The 20,197-nt window shown below is 42.6% G+C and overlaps 1 protein-coding gene across 1 annotated transcript in view; it reads right to left on the bottom strand.

Annotated features, from left to right (window-relative positions):
• KCNH3 (potassium voltage-gated channel subfamily H member 3) overlaps positions 1 to 20,197 on the bottom strand; it is a 140,453-nt gene that overhangs the window by 105,957 nt on the left and 14,299 nt on the right. The window contains exons 3-6 of the mRNA XM_069758366.1: positions 12,642 to 12,875; positions 10,817 to 10,951; positions 10,247 to 10,377; positions 8,342 to 8,591 (exon numbers count right to left, since the gene is read on the bottom strand). Coding sequence (XP_069614467.1) covers positions 8,342 to 8,591; positions 10,247 to 10,377; positions 10,817 to 10,951; positions 12,642 to 12,875 — 750 coding nt within the window. The remainder of the gene's footprint in view (positions 1 to 8,341; positions 8,592 to 10,246; positions 10,378 to 10,816; positions 10,952 to 12,641; positions 12,876 to 20,197) is intronic.

The following is a 20,197-nucleotide window of genomic DNA, read 5'->3' as shown; positions in this document are numbered from 1 at the left end:
AGATCTGATTAGCTTCAAATGTATTATGCAGCAGGACAACTACCCCAAATGTATAGCGAATGTCATTAGGAACTCTCATCACCAGCAAAAAGAAAAATGAGGAGGCTTGGAATGCATTGAATATTCATTCCCTTTAGTAGCGGGCCCACGTTAACGCCCGGCAGCTGAAGGCTAACACTGTTTTTAACCCCTTCATGACCCAGCCTATTTTGACCTTAAAGACCTTGCCGTTTTTTGCAATTCTGACCAGTGTCCCTTTATGAGGTAAAAACTCAGGAACGCTTCAATGGATCCTAGCGGTTCTGAGATTGTTTTTTCGTGACATATTGGGCTTCATGTTAGTGGTAAATTTAGGTCAATAAATTCTGTGTTTATTTGTGATAAAAACGGAAATTTGGCGAAAATTTTGAAAATTTCGCAATTTTCACATTTTGAATTTTTATTCTGTTAAACCAGAGAGGTATGTGACACAAAATAGTTAATAAATAACATTTCCCACACGTCTTCTTTACATCAGCACAATTTTGGAAACAAAATTTTTTTTTGCTAGGAAGTTATAAGGGTTAAAATTTGACCAGCGATTTCTCATTTTTACAACGAAATTTACAAAACCATTTTTTTAGGGACCACCTCACATTTGAAGTCAGTTTGAGGGGTCTATATGGCTGAAAATACCCAAAAGTGACACCATTCTAAAAACTGCACCCCTCAAGGTACTCAAAACCACATTCAAGAAGTTTATTAACCCTTCAGGTGCTTCACAGCAGCAGAAGCAACATGGAAGGAAAAAATGAACATTTAACTTTTTAGTCACAAAAATGATTTTTCAGCAACAATTTTTGTATTTTCCCAATGGTAAAAGGAGAAACTGAACCACGAAAGTTGTTGTCCAATTTGTCCTGAGTACGCTGATACCTCATATGTGGGGGTAAACCACTGTTTGGGCGCACGGCAGGGCTTGGAAGGGAAGGAGCGCCATTTGACTTTTTGAATGAAAAATTGGCTGCACTCTTTAGCGGACACCATGTCAAGTTTGGAGAGCCCCCGTGTGCCTAAAAATTGGAGCTCCCCCACAAGTGACCCCATTTTGGAAACTAGACGCCCCAAGGAACTATCTAGATGCATAGTGAGCCCTTTAAACCCCCAGCTGCTTCACAAATTGATCCGTAAAAATGAAAAAGTACTATTTTTTCACAAAAAAAATTCTTTTCACATGGACAACAGGATAAAATGGATCCTAAAATGTGTTTGGCAATTTCTCCTGAGCACACCGATACCTCACATGTGGGGGTAAACCACTGTTTGGGCACATGGTAAGGCTCGGAAGGGAAGGAGCGCCATTTGACTTTTTGAATGAAAAATTATCTCCATCGTTAGCGGACACCATGTCGCGTTTGGAGAGACCCTGTGTGCTTAAACATTGGAGCTCCCCAACAAGTGACCCCATTTTGGAAACTGGACCCCCCAAGGAACTTATCTAGATGCCTAGTGAGCACTTTAAACCCTCAGGTGCTTCACAAATTGATCCGTAAAAATGAAAAAGTACTTTTTTTTCACAAAAAATTTCTTTTCGCCTCAATTTTTTCATTTTCACATGGGCAATAGGATAAAATGGATCCTAAAATTTGTTGAGCAATTTCTCCCGAGTACGCCGATACCTCATATGTGGGGGTAAACCACTGTTTGGGCACACGGCAGGGCTCAGAAGGGAAGGCGCGCCTTTTGACTTTTTGAATGGAAAATTAGCTCCATTTGTTAGCGGACACCATGTCGCATTTGGAGAGCCACTGTGTGCCTATGCAATGGAGCTCCCCCACAAGTGACCCCATTTTGGAAACTAGACCCCCCAAGGAACTTATCTAGATGCATACTGAGCACTTTAAACCCCCAGGTGCTTCACAGAAGTTTATAATGCAGGGCCATGAAAATAAAAAATAATTTTTCTTTTCCAAAAATGATTTTTTAGCCTGGAATTTCCTATTTTGCCAATGGTAATAGGAGAAATTGGACCACAAATGTTGTTGTCCAGTTTGTCCTGAGTACGCAGATACCCCATATGTGGGGGTAAACCACTGTTTGGGCGCACGGCAGGGCTCAGAAGGGAAGGCACGCCATTTGGCTTTTTAAATGGAAAATTAGCTCCAATCATTAGCGGACACCATGTCGCGTTTGGAGAGCCCCTGTGTGCCTAAACATTAGAGATCCCCCACAAATGACCCCATTTTGGAAACTAGACCCCCAAAGGAACTAATCTAGATGTGTGGTGAGCACTTTGAACCCTCAAGTGCTTCACAGAAGTTTATAACACAGAGCCATGAAAAAAAAAAAAAATTATTTTCTCAAAAATGATTTTTTAGCCCGCAATTTTTTATTTTCCCAAGGGTAACAGGAGACCCCAAAAGTTGTTGTCCAGTTTCTCCTGAGTACGCTGATACCCAATATGTGGGGGTAAACCACTGTTTAGGCACATGCTGGGGCTCGGAAGTGAAGTAGTGACGTTTTGAAATGCAGACTTTGATGGAATGCTCTGCGGGCGTCACGTTGCATTTGCAGAGCCCCTGATGTGGCTAAACAGTAGAAACCCACCACAAGTGACCCCATTTTGGAAACTAGACCCCAAAAGGAACTTATCTAGATGTGAGGTGAGCACTTTGAACCCCCAAATGCTTCACAGAAGTTCATAACACAGAGCAGTGAAAATAATAAATACGTTTTCTTTCCTCAAAAATAATTTTTTAGCCCAGAATTTTTTATTTTCCCAAGGGTTACAGGAGAAATTGGATCACAAATGTTGTTGTCCAGTTTCTCCTGAGTACGCTGATACCCCATGTGTGGGGGTAAACCACTGTTTGGGCACACGTGGGGGCTCAGAAGGGAAGTAGTGACTTTTGAAATGCAGACTTTGATGGAATGGTCTGCGGGCGTCACGTTGCGTTTGCAGAGCCCCTGGTGTGCCTAAACAGTAGAAACCCCACACAAGTGACCCCATTTTGGAAACTAGACCCCCAAAGGAACTTATCTAGATATGTGGTGAGCACTTTCAACCCCCAAGTGCTTTACAGAAGTTTATAACACAGAGCCGTGAAAATAATAAATACGTTTTCTTTCCTCAAAAATCATTTTTTAGCCCAGATTTTTTTATTTTCCCAAGGGTTACAGGAGAAATTGGACCCCAAAAGTTGTTGTCCAGTTTCTCCTGAGTACGCTGATACCCCATGTGTGGGGGTAAACCACTGTTTGGGCACACGTCGGGGCTCGGAAGTGAGGGAGCACCATTTGACTTTTTGAATACAAGATTGGCTGGAATCAATGGTGGCGCCATGTTGCGTTTGGAGACCCGATGATGTGCCTAAACAGTGGAAACCCCTCAATTCTAACTCCAACACTAACCCCAACACACCCCTAACTCTAATCCCAACTGTAGCCATAACCCTAATCACAACCCTAACCCCAACACACCCGTAACCCCAACACACCCCTAACCCTAACCACAACCCTAATTCCAACCCAACCCTAGCCCTAAGGCTATGTGCCCACGTTGCGGATTCGTATGAGATTTTTCAGCACCATTTTTGAAAAATCCACGGGTAAAAGGCACTGCGTTTTACCTGCGGATTTACCGCGGATTTCCAGTGTTTTTTGTCCGGATTTCACCTGCGGATTCCTATTGAGGAACAGGTGTAAAACGCTGCGGAATCCGCACAAAGAATTGACATGCTGCGGAAAATACAACGCAGCGTTCCCGTGCGGTATTTTCCGCACCATGGGCACAGCGGATTTGGCTTTCCATATGTTTACATGGTACTGTAAACCTGATGGAACACTGCTGCGAATCCGCAGCCAAATCCGCACCGTGTGCACATAGCCTAATTCTAAAGGTATGTGCACACGCTGCGGAAAACGCTGCGGATCCGCAGCAGTTTCCCATGAGTTTACAGTTCAATGCAAACCTATGGGAAACAAAAATCGCTGTACACATGCTGCAGAAAAACTGCACGGAAACGCAGCGGTTTACATTCCGCAGCATGTCACTTCTTTCTGCGGATTCCGCAGCGGTTTTACAACTGCTCAAATAGAAAATCGCTGTTGTAAAACCGCATTGAAATGCGCAGAAAAAACGCGGTAAATCCGCCATAAATCCGCAGCGGTTTAGCACTGCGGATTTATCAAATCCGCAGCGGAAAAATCCGCAGAGGACCAGAATACGTGTGCACATACCGAAACCCTAACCCTACCCTAAACCTACCCCTAACCCTACCCCTAACCCTACCCCTACCCCTAACCCTAACCCTAACCCTAACCCTACCCCTAACCCTAACCCTAGTTCTTACCCCAACCTTAGTGGAAAAAAAAATAAATATTTTTTTATTGTCCCTACCTATGGGGGTGACAAAGGGTCATTTACTTTTTTTTATTTTGATCACTGAGATATAACCTATCTCAGTGATCAAAATTCACTCTGGAATGAATCTGCCGGCCGGCAGATTCGGCGGGCGCACTGCACATGCGCCCGCCATTTTGGAAGATGGCGGCGCCCAGGAAAGAAGACGGACGGTCCCCGGGAGGCCAGGTAAGTATAAGGGGGGGAGATCAGGGCACGGGGGGGGCGTCGGAGCACGGGGGAGTGGATCGGAACACGGGGGGGTGGATTGGAGCACGTAGTGGGGGATCGCTGTGCGGGTGGGTGGATCGGAGCACGGGGGGGATCGCTGTGCGGGGGGGGGGGGATCGCTGTGCGGGGGGGATCAGAGTGCGGGGGGGTTTGATTGGAGCACGGGGGATGTGATTGGAGCACGGGGGGAGCGGGCAGGAGGACGGGGGAGCGGAGCACAGGACCGAGGGGAGCGGACCACAGATCGGGGGGCTGGGGGGGCGAACGGAGGGGTCGGGTGGGTGCACATTAGTGTTTCCAGCCATGGCCGATGATATTGCAGCATCGGCCATGGCTGGATTGTAATATTTCACCATTTTTTTAGGTGAAATATTACAAATCGCTCTCATTGGCAGTTTCACTTTCAACAGCCAATCAGAGCGATCGTAGCCACGGCCCCCCTGGGCTAAACTACCACTCCCCCTGTCCCTGCAGATCGGGTGAAATGGGAGTTAACCCTTTCACCCGATCTGCAGGGACGCGATCTTTCCATGATGCATATGCTGCGTCATGGGTCGGAATGGCACCGACTTTCATGACGCAGCGTATGCGTCAAAGGTCGGGAAGGGGTTAAAGAGCAATGAATATTCACTGCTCACCACACACATAGTCCTGGCGTGGGGAGCAGTGAGTAGTCTGGCAGCTGCCCTCGGCTTGTAAGCAGTGCATGATGTCACTGCCATGCGCTGTTACAAGCATAAATCAGCTGCTGGCATCGGAACAAGACACTGCAAAGGAGCACAGGAAGGTAAGTATAATGGTTTATGTTTTTTTTAATGTTTTTCTGTTAGGGGCCATGCATACCAGGATGGAGGCCAATCATCACAGGATAAGGATGGGGTCATGCATACCAGGACAGAGATGGGGGCCCTGCATACCAGGATAAGGATGAGTGAGCCATGCGTACCAGGATAGGGATGAGGAGACCATGCCTACCCATGCCTACCAGGATAGGTTGAGGGGGCCATGCATACCAGGATAGGGATGAGTAGGCCATGCCTACCAGGATAGGGATGAGGAGGCCATGCATACCAGGATAGGAATGAAGGGGCCATGTATACCAGGATAGAGATGAGGGGGTCATGCATACTAGGATGGGGATGAGGGGACCATATATTACAGGATGGGTGATATTAGTACAGAATTGACCACATTGTTTTGCTTCAATTTTTTTTCTTATTTCCTCCTCTAATACCTGTCACGGTCAGCTGCAGCCGCAGATGCGGCCCAGCCCATAGACGCCCCCAGGCCGACCAACCTCAGAAGGCGTGTGGCGCGCGTCTCCCAGGGACGCAATACGGACCCTTTAAACTGCAGAGGGGGACCCGGGCCTACCCGAACTAGGGGAGGGCAGCGACCAGGGTTCTGTGGCAGCTGAGCATGTAAACAAGGAAAGAGACACGTAGGACTTGATTACACTGATACTTGAGGTATATAGAAAGTAAAGTTTACTAAAGTAAAGTCACACAGTACATAAACAAAACATGATGATGTCAGGCTCCCGATTCGACACCTCAGAAGGGTACCACCCAGTGGACCCCAAGGCACCAACGGATCACCGAGGCACAGATAGGCGGGACATCAGGACCCAGGCAGGACATCAGGGTACACGAGGACATCAGGGTGCAGGCAAGACATCAGGATACAGACAGGACATCAGGACATTTGGACTCAGGAAAGACCTCAGGACACAGGCAGGGCATCAGGACACAGGAATACCGGATAGACATCTGGGACACTGGCAGGGCAGCCCAGGTCATCAGCTGGGACACTGGTGTGGCAGCCCAGGTCATCAGTGACATCAGGACATAGAACATGGATAGACATCTGGGACACTGACGTGGCAGCCCAGGTCGTCGGCTGGGACACTGGCGTGGCAGCTCAGGAAATCAGGTACATCAGGATATGAGATGCAGGGAGGAAATCAGGACATCAGGGAACAGACAGGATATCAGGACATCAGGGTCCATAAGGTAATCAAGACACAGGCAGGACATAAGGGTACAGACAGGACATCAGGAAATCTGGACCCAGGGTCACCGGCAGACATCAGACAGGAGTCGTTCGGTTCCGGACATCTGACACGACCAACAGGCACCACCAAAAACATCAGGCTTCAAGTTCCAGACAGCGGTCATCAGGTTCCAGACTGCGGTCGTCAGGCTCTGGGCATCGGACCTAGGAAGGAACTCAAGCATGATGGTGTGAACACCGCCGTACTGGACATGAGCCCGACGGGGTTAACACCGTATGGTAGTCAGAGCACAGAGTAATAGATGCTCAGCAGAAACACTGATTTCAAGAGACTCAAAGTCAATGGGAGTGAGGCTCCAGATACAGAGGGATTCCAGGAACATAATCACAGCAGACAATTCAGACAGGTTCAGGTACAGGACAAGTACAGGATCAAGGATTCTGGCCTAGATATACTGCCTCCAGGACAGGTGCCAGAACAGGACAAAACAGGAATCAAGGCAAGGACTTTGGTACCAAAACATAGACAGGAGAGGTGCAGGAACACAAACACACATAGCAAAGTTCAGGAGCTTTGTGATTGCAGCTCAGGTCCCACCCATAGGGCAGGGGAGCTTTATATATGAGCTGCCCCTCAGCAATTGGCTGGGGACAGCATTTGAAGTACACACCCTAACCCTGATAAAAGCAGGGGAGGTGTGGCTGCCACGCCCTAAACACACACAAAAACCATTACAGCACCAACAGTGCAGGATCTGAGACTCAGGGCACCTGGCTGAGACTGCATGCACTGACCCACGTGGAAAGTCATGCACCAACTGCAAATGACCTCACAACCCGCAGACAGCTTCACAGCAGCAACCAGGGACCGCACATGAGGAAGGTATGCAGCAGGGCAAATACCTAAACGCCAAAGTACGACTGCGCAGCAGAGAAGGGAACTGAGAAGGCTCCATTAAGGTAACAGCCAACAGTATCCCAGCTCAAATTAGGGGGGAAATAGTAAAGGGTTAAAACAAACATATGCATTGTCATGCCGAAAACCAGAAACAGACAGAACGGTATGACAATACCTAGGTTCGTCTTATGGTCCAATGCGTCTAATAGTCTGAAAAATACAGTACATTCTCTAGTAAGGTGGAATTCACTCTCCTAGTCAGTTCAGGAGGATCCTTCTGTGCAAATATTTCTTTAGACTGAGCTATGGGAATCATCAGTAATAACTTATTAATTGTGTTTCCACGTTATGTAATATGCTTTGCCTTCTAGTGAAGGAAGTTGCTATAAAAACATTGTATTGCAATTAATACATGTTTTATTATTATTATTATTACTTATTATTATAGCGCCATTTATTCCATGGCGCTTTACATGTGAGGAGGGGTATACATAATAAAAACAGGTACAATAATCTTGAACAATACAAGTCACAACTGGTACAGGAGGAGAGAGGATCCTGCCTGCGAGGGCTCACAATTATAATCATTACTTGTGGCTGCATGGTGACTTGTGGCAGTGACTTAATTATAGCGAATTGGTTTGGGCTCCAAACCCAAAAAGGGGCCATGATTACTGCCTGACAGTCAGCAGAAATCATGTCCTGCCATCATGGCAGTAGGACATGGCAATCTGGCAATCTCCTGTCACAAGGCTAAAAGTCACTGTTTAGTCCTGGACGTGTAATCTTATTAAAAACTATTTTTGTATCTTACTTACCTAAAATGAACATGATTTCCACTGCAATATCACATGCACTTGGCGGACTCCTTTGATTCTGAACACCTTCCTCTTTTCCAGTGTTGAAGCAGAAACTGTATGGTACAGTCACCGCTACATAGAGGGTGGCAAGGAGGATTAAACAGTCCCAGCAAGCTTTGAATGGACCATAGTGAAGGAGAATAAAAGGAGATTTACGCACAGAGACCACTTTGTATTCTGGAACTCGAGGCTTCTCACCAAAAACACCCTGAGATAAGATGAAGGGGAGAAGATTACTAGATGACAACTCTGGTTATTTAAAGCACCACTTCAGCGATTTTTTTTTTTCCAAAACGGCGGCTGGTAAGTATATTATTAGGGTCAGGGAACTTATGATAATGAAATATTGGCAGCGCTAAAAGACCCTCCAGGAATACATTCAGGTAAACATTGATTGCGGATTACCAGATATAGTGATGCTCAGCTGTATAAAATTGTGAGCAAAAAAGCAAGAAAAGCTAAAAAAGAGCGACACTCACCACTGGTATGTGAAAAAACAGCACTTTATTGTGGTTGTCCCATGGGGAGAGGAGAAATAACGAGGTAAGTGACGGCTGTTTTGCGTAAACTACGCTTCTTGCTGCTAAGTCCCCTCTCCTCATGTAACGACCACAATAAAGTGCTGCTTTTTCACACACCAGTGGTGAGTGTCGCACTTATTTAGCTTTTCTTGCTTTTTTGCTCATAATTTACAATAATGGCACCACTCCAGTGCTGAAATAAAAAAAATGCTGGAATGGTGCTTTAACTGTAAATTTAGCTAAATCTGATTTACAAAGCTTAAAAGTGCGGCCACATGCTATGGCTGAAACTCTGCTTGTTTGTGGCTTGTCAATGGCTGCACGATTTTGTTCCTTCCACGAATGTGCTGCCATTGGCCCACTGCAGGGGGAATAGTTTTGGTGGTGTGGTCAGATGCAGCATTTACCTACACCTTTGAAAATGTAAACTATCATCGGGAAATTACTTATAGTTTATATCAGGTTTTGTGTTAAATGTATTTTTTTAAAGTAAATTTCCAATTTCTTTTTTCATTTTCTGAAAATGCAATTTTCACACCCTCCACTGGGGATTTTTTAGATTCATGCTTCATGTTATGTCAGGAAGAGTTTCCAGAAAGGCTCCATATTATCATCAGAGGCAGGATTAAAATGACAGGTGACACCTCTATACCCAGATGATAACACAGGATTGACCAATAACAATGGGCATTGTCACAGCTGACTCTGCTTCTTCCCTTTGCAATGACCTTTGCAAATGTGCATTAGACATTTCAATACAAAAGATAAGGTCGGGATCTAATAATTGTGGTATACATATATACATGTATATATAATACATGTATTATTTCTAAAAAAAAAAAAAAAGCCTTAGTTGCCAATGTGATAATTGTAGGATTTTTAATTTTAATACAGAATTGTAAAAAAAGACAAAAACAAAAACACATTGACAAAAATTATAAAAAAAAGAAAATACATTTAACATAAAAACTTGTGGTCATTTCCCGATGATGGCTTTCTTTTAAGGAGTTGTAAGAAATTAGTTCATAGGTCTAAAGGTCTGTTTTTGTCTCAAAATTAGTGCATATGATATGTCTAATATTGCAGCTCAGACACAAAGTAAGACCTCTGTTTTACAAAATTATGCTGCCCATTTAACTATTGCTTCAAATCTTTTTTTTGTATTTGCTTCAGCTATTTCTATATGTACATGTGCATTAATTAATGAATTACGGTAATTTATTTGGTGATTGAAATAATTTGTAGTTTTCACAGTACACAACAGACACATAGACTATGGCTCATATGGGTTTATTTCTCACCAATCTATAAACACACATTTAGAACTGAACAGTGTCCATACCTTTCCAATTTTTGCTTTAGTTTTATTTTGTTTTTGCAGATGCCCTGAAAGGTGGTAAAGAACAGCTCGGCTTCGCCTACGATTGGCATTAAAACCTTTTCCCATGGCACGAGAAGGCTGCTCCCCCCTTCCTGCTAAGAGAGGACATTAAACATCAGTCAATTTCATAGCGCCACTTTATCTGAAATGTAAAATATTCGGGGGGGGGGGGACAATCCATCAAACAGTTTTCTGGAGTAAAACTGCTTGAAATGTCCCAAAATATTTATACAATTCATAGTTGTGCAAACATTTCGTAACTTTTGTCATTTCAACTCTAGTCCCTTTTAAAAGTGATCACACCTTTGAGATGAGCATAACATGGCTACGCGCACCCAACCAATTCATCCTTTTTTTATGCCACAAAAGTGGAGTGTATTTTAACAGAAATGTATGCCAGATTGTGACTGCCTTTTATCTCTTTCTTTGGCACATGGAAGCTAAAAGATGCGCCAATTTCATTAAGGGGTGCATGCCAGTCTTGATGAATCAGGGCCATATTACTCAGGTGACAGAACAAATTTTGTGCACCTATCTCTTTCCAGCTCGTTGTTCCTGTACGGTTCTTAACATCTGTGATATCTTTATGTGAAACTAAGAAGAGAACCACCTCTCCTTTTTCGTTCTTGATTGGTACAACATCCAACAAACACCAAAACTGTGAGCCTGAAAGTAAAAAAAAAAAAATCACATGAAAAAACAACTCTTTTTTTTTTATAAAATGTATTGAATGCATAAAATTGCTTCAATTGATGAGACATCCACGGAGTGATATTATTTATAGCATTGTCCTACCGGGCAACATAAAGTGGTTAATGCAAGCAAACACTAATTACTAAAGACCCCTATACCCATTAGACTAATTTCGGCTGTATCCACCAATATCAATCGGCAGTCCAGTGTGAATGGAATGGAGGCCACTTAATTCTTCTCTGACTGACGCTGCGTCAAAAGATTGTCAAACCGTCATCCAGCTGACGGATATCTATTGCATATGGGGGCTTTAGGAAAAAAGTACAATGCTGTAAATGTTCAATCCAAGACATTACTTAAAAAGAACCTGTCATCGGGATTTTATACCCCAAACATGTATATAAAGAAGCTTAATGCTGAGTAACTTCTTACCTTTCTTGTAATCCAAGAAGTATCGTTTCTCCTTGTGGAGAGTGACATGATAAGCATGTCGAGGTGAGGAGACTTAAAGCCGCAATGCTCCTCTGGGAAATATGCAAATTGCCTCTTCAGAGAGGAAGAGAACTAGAACTCTAGTGCCACCTATTGGAAGAAGCAATCCTAACAGTCAATGTCGACCCTTTACCGAGCCTTGTCACATGACTTAGGATAATAGCCAAACCACAGAATCTCAATTTGCAGACACTGTGTTGATTTTGGTTTGGCTATTATCCTAAGTCATGTGACAATGCTCGGTAAAGGGTCGACATTGACTGTTAGGATTGCTACTTCCAATAGGTGGCACTAGAGTTCTAGTTCTCTTCCTCTCTGAAGAGTTAATTTGCATATTTCCCAGAGGAGCATTGCGGCTTTAAGTCTCCTCACCTCGACATGCTTATCATGTCACTCTCCACAAGGAGAAACGATACTTCTTGGATCCAGGTCAGACGCCTCTCAATCAGCCAAACCAGATCTCCACTTTGTACTGACGAGGGGCAGGACCCCGAAACACAGTGTCTGCAAATTGAGATTCTGGTTTGGCTATTATCCTAAGTCATGTGATAAGGCTCGTTAAGGGGGGAACGGGGCTAGCTTAGCTATTGCAGTGGATAATCATCCAGTACACTTCAAATACAACTCTGGTCCTATCGCGAGACAGGAAATATTCATTACAAACTGGAAGAGAACTTGGAGGTATCGAAATGACAGGAATTATATTATTAAGAATATCTCCTTACTGTCTCCTGACAGCAGATAAATTAGACTTGTTGGGTTTCAGCGTTGCTAATCTTTTGTTCCCATGGAAGATAAGCTGTTGCTTGAGGGGTTTGGCAGCAGCTTAAACTTCACTCCTCATTGAAATAGACATGAGTGCATTGCTAAAATGAGAAAGGTCAATGGATGCCAGCAAGACTTTTGGGATCTCTCGGCAAAATTACATAATTGGGGCAGATTTATATATCAGCTGGTTATTTTTTTTGCCAATCCAGTCTTTGTCACATAGTGATACAATTCCAGAAACCAGAGAAGATGAACAGTGATCCAGATATATGGATGCATGGATAGATAACAAACATACTAATGTATAGATCTCTTTGTTTGACTCACACCCAGTTATTATATAGCATACCGATAAGTATTCTCATTTACTGTAGTAATAGTTTATTCCGGTCCATTCACTCACCATTTTTCCTGTAAAGCAATAACTCACACTTCAGCTCTTGTTTGTCGTTCAGGGCTTTTTGGATGCATTGCTTGACCTGTTCTCCGGTATCAGTGCCATACAAAAAGGTGCAGGCACAGGACCTCTGCATGACCTCCGCACGGGCAAAGCCAGTCAACTCACAAAACCCATCTGAGCAATACACCACAGGGTAGGAGTGTGGCAGCTGAGCATTGCCAAGGACAAAGTTGCTGTCTGTATAGACAAAGAGAGCGGGGAGAGGAGAGAGGGACAGACAGGGGAGGATGGAAACATGATGGAGAAAACGAAAAATGGAGTGATTAATAATAGTGGTTAATATGGAGAAATTGAGTCACCAGAAATGGGTAACCACATTTATATTGTCTGTAGTGATAGGTGAATTCTATATAACATTTTACTAGGGTACCCATACACATAGCAGTAGAGGGCATTTTTGCCACAAATTGCTACAGCCCAGTAAATGACACATCACTTTCATCAGGGTCTCTTTTCCTACATTGTGCTGCTCTCAGATTACGCAGCAAAAACCTGCTGACAGATTCCATTTAAACTGTACCGGGACCTTTAATTATGGGCTCACATACCATTGGTGCAGCCAGTGAAGCCGCATATGGACTCAAGAGGTAAGAGGGCCACATCTTCCTCCAAAGCAGGTGGAATTGTGCATTATGATGAGCTATTGAACTGCAGAGGACACAGATAATGTTTTTACACATGGGCACTCTCTTGTCTGTGTTCGCTCCTGCCTTTGATCGTCTATTTCGGTCAAGTTAGACACTAAAAATATTGTAATTGAACTGCCAAGAAATCTGAAAAATGTTAGCTCCCAGGATCACTACTTATTCTCACACATCTCTAGTCCTGAGAACCTCCAGGAACATTTGCATACATATGAATGACTGTAATTGCACTTCTTCCGAGCTGCACTTAAGGTTCCTTCTAGCTAATTATACATTATTTTAACATTTCCTTTAATTTTTTTTACTTATTATGTAAGTGAACATTTCAGGAGGCTCACATTTTTACTAATGAGATAGTCCCAGAATCAGCAGCTGAAAGTGCAAATCATGATGTATAAAGGACAATATATCTGCATGATCAGTATAATGTATGTATGTGTTTATATATAGTACTGTATATTTCTATGTGTATGTATGTTTGTATAACTGTTTAATTTTAACAACCTGTTTTTTTAGAGCATGAATTTCAAATTTAGCAAACTGAACAAATGTAAGTCCGCAAGGACAGGGTCCTCTCCCCTCTGTACCTGTCTGTCAATGTAAACCTGCTTACTGTAATTGATATCTATAACCCTGTATGTAACCCCTTTCTCATGTACAGCACCATGGAATTAATGGTGCTATATAAATAAATAATAATAATAATAATCTATAAATGATAGCACGTGTCTGGCACAATGTGCTCTATGTGCCGCATTCATCTACAAGGCACATCACCATAAACTGCTCCAGATCAATGACCGTACATACAGTGGGGCAAAAAAGTATTTAGTCAGTCAGCAATAGTGCAAGTTCCACCACTTAAAAAGATGAGAGGCGTCTGTAATTTACATCATAGGTAGACCTCAACTATGGGAGACAAACTGAGAAAAAAAAATCCAGAAAATCCCATTGTCTGTTTTTTTAACATTTTTTTTGCATATTATGGTGGAAAATAAGTATTTGGTCAGAAACAAACAATCAAGAATTCTGGCTCTCACAGACCTGTAACTTCTTCTTTAAGAGTCTCCTCTTTCCTCCACTCATTACCTGTAGTAATGGCACCTGTTTAAACTTGTTATCAGTATAAAAAGACACCTGTACACACCCTCAAACAGTCTGACTCCAAACTCCACTACGGTGAAGACCAAAGAGCTGTCAAAGGACACCAGAAACAAAATTGTAGCCCTGCACCAGGCTGGGAAGACTGAATCTGCAATAGCCAACCAGCTTGGAGTGAAGAAATCAACAGTGGGAGCAATAATTAGAAAATGGAAGACATGCAAGACCACTGATAATCTCCCTCGATCTGGGGCTCCATGCAAAATCCCACCCCGTGGGGTCAGAATGATCACAAGAACGGTGAGCAAAAATCCCAGAACCACGCGGGGGGACCTAGTGAATGAACTGCAGAGAGCTGGGACCAATGTAACAAGGCCTACCATAAGTAACACACTACGCCACCATGGACTCAGATCCTGCAGTGCCAGACGTGTCCCACTGCTTAAGCCAGTACATGTCCGGGCCCGTCTGAAGTTTGCTAGAGAGCATTTGGATGATCCAGAGGAGTTTTGGGAGAATGTCCTATGGTCTGATGAAACCAAACTGGAACTGTTTGGTAGAAACACAACTTGTCGTGTTTGGAGGAAAAAGAATACTGAGTTGCATCCATCAAACACCATACCTACTGTAAAGCATGGTGGTGGAAACATCATGCTTTGGGGCTGTTTCTCTGCAAAGGGGCCAGGATGACTGATCCGGGTACATGAAAGAATGAATGGGGCCATGTATCGTGAGATTTTGAGTGCAAACCTCCTTCCATCAGCAAGGGCATTGAAGATGAAACGTGGCTGGGTCTTTCAACATGACAATGATCCAAAGCACACCGCCAGGGCAACGAAGGAGTGGCTTCGTAAGAAGCATTTCAAGGTCCTGGAGTGGCCTAGCCAGTCTCCAGATCTCAATCCTATAGAAAACCTTTGGAGGGAGTTGAAAGTCCGTGTTGCCAAGCGAAAAGCCAAAAACATCACTGCTCTAGAGGAGATCTGCATGGAGGAATGGGCCAACATACCAACAACAGTGTGTGGCAACCTTGTGAAGACTTACAGAAAACGTTTGACCTCTGTCATTGCCAACAAAGTATATATTACAAAGTACTGAGATGAAATTTTGTTTCTGACCAAATACTTATTTTCCACCATAATATGCAAATAAAATGTTAAAAAAACAGACAATGTGATTTTCTGGATTTTTTTTTCTCAGTTTGTCTCCCATAGTTGAGGTCTACCTATGATGTAAATTACAGACGCCTCTCATCTTTTTAAGTGGTGGAACTTGCACTATTGCTGACTGACTAAATACTTTTTTGCCCCACTGTATGTCACTCTGAAGACCACACTTTTATGATACAGTTGCCTGTGGAAGTTTTCATAAATATAACATAAAATGTCAAATACCGTAAGTTAAAAAAACAATAAAGGTTGCACCATAATTTACCAAGAATGACTACTGTAGAACATTGAAACTGCATTGCTGCCATAGAAAATGGGGAAAAAGTGCTATATAATGTATATATGAAATATTCATCTGCAAAAAATGCTATGAAAAAAAGGAAGGTACTTAGTGCATAGATTGGCCAATATATGTGAGCTCAACTACCACATCAAGGCGTCCTTCGAAAATTGGGTCCCTGTCCTGATATGTCACCTGTCCTAGTCAAAAAAGCCTAAAATTTATGGGGCAGGAGTGGACCAGCTAGCTACTTAAAATCACATGTGGCTGATGGGAGGGCACATGTCCAAAAAGGCTTTAATACAAATAGATAAAAATAACAGCACATCCAAGCACATCCATGAAATTACAACATCAAGAAGGAATAGTCATGGAAATCACAGGATGAATAGACATGTTAATGATATGCAAGTTATGAAAAAATGGAAACACCATTTTCAAAACATAATTTAATTAGTATTGAGTATGCACCATGCACATACAGTGGGGGAAATAAATGTTTGATCCCTTGCGGATTTTGTAAATTTGCCCACTGACAAAGACATGAACAGTCTATAATTTTAAGGGTAGGGTGATTTTAACATTGAGAGATAGAATATCAAAAATAAAATCCAGAAAATCACATTGTTTAAATTATATAAATGTATTTGCATTTTGCAGTGAGAAATAAGTATTTGATTCCTCTGGCAAACAAGACTTAATACTTGGTGGAAAAACCCTTGTTGGCAAGTACAGCAGTCAGACTTTTTTGTAGCTGATGATGAGGTTTGCGCACATGTCAGGAGGAATTTTGGTCCACTCCTCTCTGTAGATCATCTCTAAATCAATTATTTCTTGGATGCAACAATAGCTGTAGATTAATCTGGAGACCAAGTCGGCAACTCCATGAAAAGCCCATCATGAGAGAACATGAAAAAGCCATTTTTCAACATAACGTCAGTGTATGTTATTTTCGCTACTTTGAGCAGCTTTTATGGCCTAAAAGTGCTAATAAGGACTGCAGCATCTCCGGGCTTGTCTTGTAAGGAGCATGTGTGGGACATCATTGATTGCCAATTGTGAGCAGCAGACAACCACTAGTAACCCAGACAACCACTAATAACCTCACTAATAGCAGCCAAGGCATGTAAATGTGTGTATTTTGTGGTTTTGAAAATTTTTCTTCCAATTTTTCAACATCTACATATCATTAAGAGGTTTTTCATCTTAAACTACAAATCTGCAGTTACTCTACTGTATGTGACTTGAGACTTATGAATCCTCACATCGCGTGCCCTGCACTGTGAGCATTCGCTGGTGCTGGGAGCTACGGTCATGAAATCGTAAGTATGCAATGCTCATACTCTTGGCCTAGATGGATGCGTCTTCACTCAATGCAAGTGTATTGAGCAAGGCCAGAAACAGTCTACACAGAATGTGGTCAGGAATATGCATATGACATATTTGCGGTCACATGACCACTGTTCCCAGCACCAGGGAATCCTCACAGCACAGAGCATGCGATGTGAGGATTCACAAGTCTGCAGTCATGTAAAGTGACTGCAGACTTGCAGTTTAAGACCAGACACCCCCTTTAACAAGTCCATTGATCCTGTAATTTCCATAATTCCATGATGTTTCCCTCTTTGTTTGCAATTTTAATGTTGAGAAGTATATTTTGGGTAATATCATTGACTATTTTTTAATTTGATAGTGTAAATTGTCTCTTCAAAGAGGAAGAGGACTTGAATTCTAGTGCCACCTAATGGAAGTAGCAATCCTACATGTCAATATCGACCCTTTAACGAGCCTTGTAATGTGACTTGGGCTAAAAGCCAAACAGAAACTCAATTTGCAGACACAGTGTTTCAGGGTATTGCCCCTCATCAGTGCATAGTATGATACGCTGCGGATCCGCAGCTAAATCCGCAACGTGTGCACATAGCCTAAAGGGCTTGTCTGTGGTGAAAATCCCCCTTAGGAGTGCTCCATGGATGGCTTGGAAATGACCTTGTGCAGAAGCATAGAAAGATAATTCTCCAGGATGTTGATTGAATGTTAAAAGTCCAATAATTCTCAAGTCCGGCTTTATCTTTTTTCCTATTCCAGCAGAACTTGAACACAAAGTTTGCAGTAACGTCCCTATAGTGCTGGCAATTGATGGGGAATAAAGAGCTTGTAAACCAGAACACATCACTGGCAATTACTGGACACTCCAAGGACAAAAATATTAGCGGCATCTCCAGCGACATAATTATTATTGGTTGATGAGTTGCTGTGCTCGCTCCCATAGATCAAATTATTGCCCAGCAATTTGTTTTCAATTCTTCTGCTTCGCTGCTGAACAGCTTGATAAATATCACCTATATATTGTTTGTGCTCAGGATTTTATACCAACGACCATCTTAATGTACCACTAAATCACCGAAGACATTAATTTTCCTTGCCGGAGGGAGGAGTCTTTAGAAAAACACTATTGATTTTCAATGTAGCCAGATTTTAGTTTTAACTCTATTCATTTTCCATATAGTCCTAACAATGAACACAGAATTAACTATTAGATTGTAGACTAAGGTAATGATTGTGAATGCTGGATTCCCATGTGCCGCAGTGAAGATGAAATTATATAATAGCTACATAATTGCAGAAAGAATGATTTATTCTAAAGCTGTTAAACTTAAAGCTCTAACATGCCATAACACCATAGTCGTTGTTGCTTTATGCGTAAACTATGGTTTGCAGGACCACTTAGTAGATATTCACAATTTGAGTAGAATGGTTCTTGACTGGCACAGAGGACAATGCTCTGTCCTTGGTGCTGGAGGCAGCGCCCTGCTGGCCATAATGCTGTACAAGAGATCTCCGCACTGTTGTAGATCTATGTTTACTCTGCCTATGTAAGATTACGTGCCCACGATCAGGAATAATAGTGTTCTTTTCTGTGCCCAAAATGCAGCGTTCTACGTATTTGTCTTTTAGAACTAATGCTACAGAATTTGACATGCAGAGGCTATTCCTGATCGTGGGCACGCAGCCTAAGAGTAGTGGACTGTGCTGTCACGTTCCTGCTCCTAAAGACAACTATCGGGTTATGTAAATGATGTCATGCGTTTATATACATAGATTGTGTCATGGGAAGTGTGAACTATGAACTGCGGTCTTTAGTGTGTATTGTGTTATAGACTGTGATAAGGTAATGTATAAAGCATAGAGAAATACATAGGTTACGTTTACGACATATGGTAGTGACTATAGGGTAAGCTAGACATTGGTAAGCATTATAGGTGTAATAGGTATAATGTATGTAAATGTATTGCATAATGTTATGAAGGAGATCTGTCAGCTACAAACGTAGAGACACACACATAGTTAAATTTTGGGACTAGCCCGTAATGGGAGGGGCAAGCCCCAGTAAAAAGGGACTGCTTCGTGGTAGTCAGTCAGATAGGGAAGTTCGTTAACAAGGTCAAGTTCAAGTTTCAGTGGGCAATGATCTATGGTTCGGGACAGTGGGAGGCCTTACTGGAATCCCTTGTGGATATTCCTGCAATGTTCCGAGCTCATGGACAGGTATTATGAAGAGTGCCTTTTCCCCTGGCGTATAGAGGAAGTTGAACATGTAACTGCGTAAAGGGAAGACGGATCCCAGGTGTACTGAAGAACGGGATGGGAAATCCCTGCAGCTGACAGAGCCAGTAAACGTGGGGATAGTCCATGAGGAACAGATAGCAGTGATGAAAATGTAGTGTATTAAGGAAGCAAGAAATAAGAAGTGTAGTGTCTGAAACTTCATGTTACAATCCAATGAACTTGGAGACCCTTGGGCAGCGGAGGCCTGCAGCCTACAAGAAAGTATGCTATACCCCATACTTGACAGCACATTGGGACTGGGACATGATATTTCTGCAAAGTGCCAGGACGTTATGGAGCAGCAGCTCATCCATGCCTACTGCTCTTGGTCACTTTACAATTATACCAGAGATAAAAGGTGCTCACAGAATGTGTTCTGCATTAATATAAAGTGCATTTTTTTAAAATGTGGGCTCTTACAGTTTGATAAAAATATAAGTATAATAAATATAGTAGGTATGCAATCTAAAAAAATTCTATATATTAAAGAAGACTTGTCACCAGGTCAAAAGTGGACAATTTATCACTTATTTTACTCTTACTACTCTCCTGAGTATTTTTCTATTTGCTTTTTTCTTTTCAAATCCATCATATGGTTCCAGAGATATGGGCCTTTTTGTTTAGTGCAGATTTTTATGGTGTTTACCATAGGGGCATTGCTCACAGGGTAATAAAGGAGAGCAGCCTAAAAACACT

Source organism: Ranitomeya imitator, chromosome 3 (genome assembly GCF_032444005.1).
Source record: "Ranitomeya imitator isolate aRanImi1 chromosome 3, aRanImi1.pri, whole genome shotgun sequence".
In the NCBI taxonomy this organism is placed as follows: Eukaryota; Metazoa; Chordata; class Amphibia; order Anura; family Dendrobatidae; genus Ranitomeya; species Ranitomeya imitator.
This window is presented reverse-complemented; position numbering and strand designations above follow the sequence as displayed.